General features: G+C 39.9%; 1 protein-coding gene across 3 annotated transcripts; it reads left to right on the plus strand.

The window, feature by feature from the left end:
• Window positions 1–228: 228 nt before the first annotated feature.
• Window positions 229–4213, plus strand: colec11 (collectin sub-family member 11). Of its 3 annotated transcripts, none has more exons than XM_061743218.1 (7): window positions 229–346; window positions 503–656; window positions 765–836; window positions 1351–1422; window positions 1527–1580; window positions 1705–1800; window positions 1987–4213. In XM_061743218.1, exons 2-7 carry the CDS (start codon window positions 521–523, stop codon window positions 2394–2396), a joined length of 840 nt encoding a protein of 279 aa, XP_061599202.1. In that variant the 5' UTR covers window positions 229–346; window positions 503–520; the 3' UTR covers window positions 2397–4213. The 3 variants fall into 3 exon arrangements, with proteins under 3 accessions (XP_061599202.1, XP_061599203.1, XP_061599204.1); XM_061743219.1 differs by having other exon boundaries at window positions 2005–4213; XM_061743220.1 differs by having other exon boundaries at window positions 235–346; window positions 574–656.
• Window positions 4214–4468: the final 255 nt, after the last annotated feature.

Genomic DNA, 4468 nt, shown 5'->3' on the forward strand with positions numbered 1-4468 from the left:
TTAGTAATCAATTTTATATCAGACATGTTGTCAGTGTGGGTTGTTTTGTTGTCAGAAATGAATCCAAATGCATAAGACTAAAATGATCCTTTTTTTGTGTATTTAGCAGGCCCACTTCCATCAAACTCTCCACTACTTTCCCAGCCAATTATCTGTGAGGCCCCGACTACTTGGGGCTTTATCTGTGAGATGTTTATAAATGTCCAGTCACGGCTATCAGACGTTCCGTGGCGCTGGAGGAGGAACATGAAATGTGCCTGTCGGACCACCAGCATTCAAAGCTCCCGTTAACCTCTGCAGGCTGGAAATACTTGTTTTAACTTCTAATTGGGAATTACTTCCAGAGGTAAGACATTTACAGTAGATCTCAAAACTCAAAACTGTAAGGGAATTCTGAGCTGAGTACGTCTTTGGTTGATACGAATGCAAGTCTGGATGTGGCTTCTGTGTGTAAAATAATTCAAACTTATTAGCCTTTCCTTACTGTGTTCTGTTTCTGCAGACCAGCCTTTGTAGAAGAATGACAGGCGATAAAGTGTTACTTCCAATGTTACTAATGTCTGCGATGATGAGTTTACTATTGATGCAGATTTCACACGGACAGCATTCGCCGGAAGAGTCCTGCACTGTTCAGATCCTTGTCCCTGGACTCAAAGGCATGGCTTTCCGATACACACACTGTCCAAATGAAGATGTTATTAGTGAACTAACTAATATTGTAATATAATATAACAGTTTTTTTTTTACATCATCCTCTACTAAAGGAGAACCAGGAGACAAAGGACAAAAAGGAGCACCTGGCAGACCAGGAAGGGTTGGTCCTCCAGGAGCGATTGGTAAACTTGCAGATATAATAAAGACATTGCTTTGCAGAATATTTTGGAATTTGATTTATGAGCACACGTGCGTTTCAATAATACGTCTTCTTCATTTCTTAAGAACACGGTTAATGCTGGGGATAAGAAAACATTCTGTGTTATGCTGAAAAGGCTGTATACATGTCCCAATTTTTTCATCACTACGTCTTGGCTGTATCAAGAAGAAATGGGGCAGGGATCACATTTCTTGAGCTGATAACGTGGTGTTACATCACTGGCAGGCCAACCAGAGATGTCCAAGTGTTTACATTTGGGGCGAGAGGTTAGAGGAGAAGTGATTTGTGGAATTCAGTGCTGTGGATAAGTGTTTACTGAAGACCTTAAACAGGAGTGAATCATTGCGTATCTTAGTGGAAGTCTGTTGAGTTTTTGGTGTTTTTCCAGAGTTTTAAAAACAATTTGTGTCATTTAAGAGATGTTTTGAAGTTAGTTGATTAGTTGATTATTCTAAAAAACTTTTTCTTTTTTTCAGGTCAATCTGGGCTAAAAGGGCAAAAAGGCATTATGGGACGTTATGGAAAAGTTGGCCCGAAAGGAATAAAAGGTGGCAAAATAAACAGAGATGTACACCTACCTATTATAAAATACATGAATTAAATGGTACACATGATTTATCATTGATTTTAACAATTGCATCTTTTGTCTCAGGGGTCAAGGGAGACATGGGTGACTCTGGACCAACAGGCTCAAACGGAGAGCCGGGTGAGATAACAAGTTATTTTATTCTGTTTTGCCAAACTCATTATTGCAGGATTTGAAAGACACTTTTGGTGAAAGATTAATTAATTAGACTGTGTGGTAATCCCTCAAATATTTTCATTATCAGGTGTTCCGTGCGAGTGCACACCAGTGAGGAAGATGATTGGAGAAATGGACATTCTTGTGGCTCAGCTGTCTTCAGAGCTGAAGTTCATAAAAAATGGTAGCTATTATCTAAGAATGGGATATACATTGTGTGTATATATATTTCGTTTTTTTGTGTATAGAAAACAGTTTAACTTCTGTTTTCATTATTAAACATCTCCATATGTTATTCGAACAACTTATCGTTACAAGTGGTGGGCATGTCAATGTGAAATTTATAGAAATGCAAGTGCTCATTTTTCAGCACTGCCCTCCCCTGCAGCTGTTGCTGGAATTAAAGAGACAGACAGTAAGGTCTATCTGTTGGTGAAGGAGGAGAGGCGTTATGCCGACGCAGAGGGCTTCTGTCAGACGAGGGGAGGGCACCTGGCCATGCCGAAGGACGAGGGAGCCAATGCTGCCATCGCAAGGTACATAACCGAAGCAGGCCTGAGCAGAGTCTACATTGGCATTCACGACCTTGACCGTGAGGGCGTCTTCACCTACGTGGATCGCTCTCCCATGACCACCTTCAGCAGCTGGAGAACAGGAGAGCCCAACAATGCATATGATGATGAAGACTGTGTTGAGATGGTCGCCTCTGGGGAGTGGACTGACGTAGCATGCAATCCCACCATGTATTTCATCTGTGAATTTGACAAAGACACGGCCTGATTTCAGGACTATTTAAAAGAAAGCGCAAATATAATGGGTCATCAATCACCACGTTCACATCTAAATATGACAAAATGACATCCAAGTTGTGCAAACTACTATATTTTAATTTTCCTATTGAAGCTACAAACTATTTATTTTTCTGAGCTTACAAAACAGCCTGATTTTTTTTTTATACTCTCATCATTTAAGTGTTTTTAAGTGTTTTCCTGACTTTGAAAAGTTCAAAACTGCCTCAAGCTCTCATATACCTTGTTTTCAGACCATGTAGCTGTATAGGTGCACGATTGCAATAACTGCAAATCCAAAACTGTATTCCGAGCGCATATCAATAGACAGTATAAAACAATGGACCAAACATCAGTTAGCGTGACCCATTGGTTTCTTAAGAGGGGGTTTGGAAGCCCCTTTTTCTTTGTACAGGGCACACTATGCTGCTTGAGAAGCCGATGGCCAATGGGAACACGTCCACCGCATATCATTCAATGTTATCTTTGCTCCCAGCTCCTTCAGCTAAACAATGCCGAATATATCTGCAGAGCTGCTGTCAGACTTTTACAGAAGAATATATATTTTGACGTGTTGACTGAACGGGGGAATCAAGAATGTCTGTCATGTTTATCCAATGCTGAGTCAGCTCAAACAGGTGGTTGCTTTGCTAAGCATGGTAGCATGACGAATACGGATGAGGAAGTTATAACAGGGTGCCATTGGCTGCACCAATTGTCAATCAGTCATATTAGAAATACTTTTAATGTGTTTAGTGTTTATAGACATTGCTGGCATTGTACAAAAAGTCACCCCCTCAGACTTGTCATGGGTGTGAAATAAAGCAAATGAGACCAAAATCCTTTTTTGAACCAGGCTGTGAACATTTTTATTTCTGATCTGAAGTTGGACATTTTAACATGGTAGTCAATGGAGATTGAGTCGTTTCCCATGAGCCTCATTCCAGAAATGAGATGGTTTGCTCTTGCACATATCAACCCAGCCCATGCATCTATCCCAACCTTCCCCCCTTATCCACGATTCAGTTAAAAAAGAAACATCATCCAATTGGCTCTGTCGCTTTGTCAAGTGACTGACAATAATGTGTCTGATTGGTTTAGGAAGGTTCACCAGTAATGGTAGAGTGATGAGGGAGCAGGGGAGACCAAACAAGGAGTTCACCCGAGCACACAGAAAACATAGCATTTCGGCTTCACAATCTAACAATCCAGAGAGCCACAATATAAGTAAAATGATTGAACCGTGGTGTTCAATCAAATACGGAACAAAACTGTATAAGATGGGACCTTTTTAAATGAAAAACCTTTACTATAAAAAAGATATGTGAATGAGAGCATGTTTTTGGATGTTTAAAAGGACTCCCAAATCAAAAACATCAGTTTAACACAATCCCATTGCTTTGTTTGTGCTGTTTGCTCAACCTGTAATATGTCCGTCAGTAAGGGAGTGTACTGATTCATCATGGACCAAGATCAGAATCAAATTATCCACCTTTCCAAGCCTTTTCCTCCACCCATCTACACATCATGCACCCCCTGAAGTCAAAAGTGCAAAACTGTGACATTGATTTCAGAAGTGATACAGTCCTCGGAAGACTGAGGTAGCAGTTGACTCCACCACCTAAAAGCTGACTGTAATGAAGAGATCTGTAAACACATGGTTGAGGGCCGGAGGAATTTTAATCAAAGCATGAAACAGATTTTTTATCAAAGCTTCTGGAAATTCTGCCCAGCATTTATTTTTCAATAAAAGGCTGTTGTACGTCTTGTTTGACTAAAATTATTTGACTCATTCGTGTTCCCAAAAATACCAGACAGTCAGACAGTATATTGATTAAAAAAAACAAACTCTTTGTAAAATATCCTGCAAGTGTCATTGTCTAGCATGGTGATGAGCGCTTTTGACTGTGGAAAAATAAAATCCAATCACAGACAGATTTTGGCTCCAGGTGAGTGCTTTTTGATGAAACATACACAATGCGTTCTCAATTTTATGTTAGTTTTGTTATTGCTAATAAACCATACAATAAACAGGGTTAATGTAAAAGAGAGAGCAAGTAATTT

Source organism: Cololabis saira, chromosome 16, assembly GCF_033807715.1.
Source record: "Cololabis saira isolate AMF1-May2022 chromosome 16, fColSai1.1, whole genome shotgun sequence".
Lineage (NCBI taxonomy): Eukaryota > Metazoa > Chordata > Actinopteri > Beloniformes > Belonidae > Cololabis > Cololabis saira.

Excerpts from the sequence above, each read along its gene's own strand:
- colec11 (XM_061743218.1), top strand. The coding sequence starts at position 521 with ATGACAGGCGATAAAGTGTTACTTCCAATGTTACTAATGTCTGCGATG. Across the intron at positions 837-1,350 it reads TGGTCCTCCAGGAGCGATTG|GTCAATCTGGGCTAAAAGGG; the intron begins GTAAACTTGCAG and ends TCTTTTTTTCAG. Across the intron at positions 1,423-1,526 it reads TGGCCCGAAAGGAATAAAAG|GGGTCAAGGGAGACATGGGT; the intron begins GTGGCAAAATAA and ends CTTTTGTCTCAG.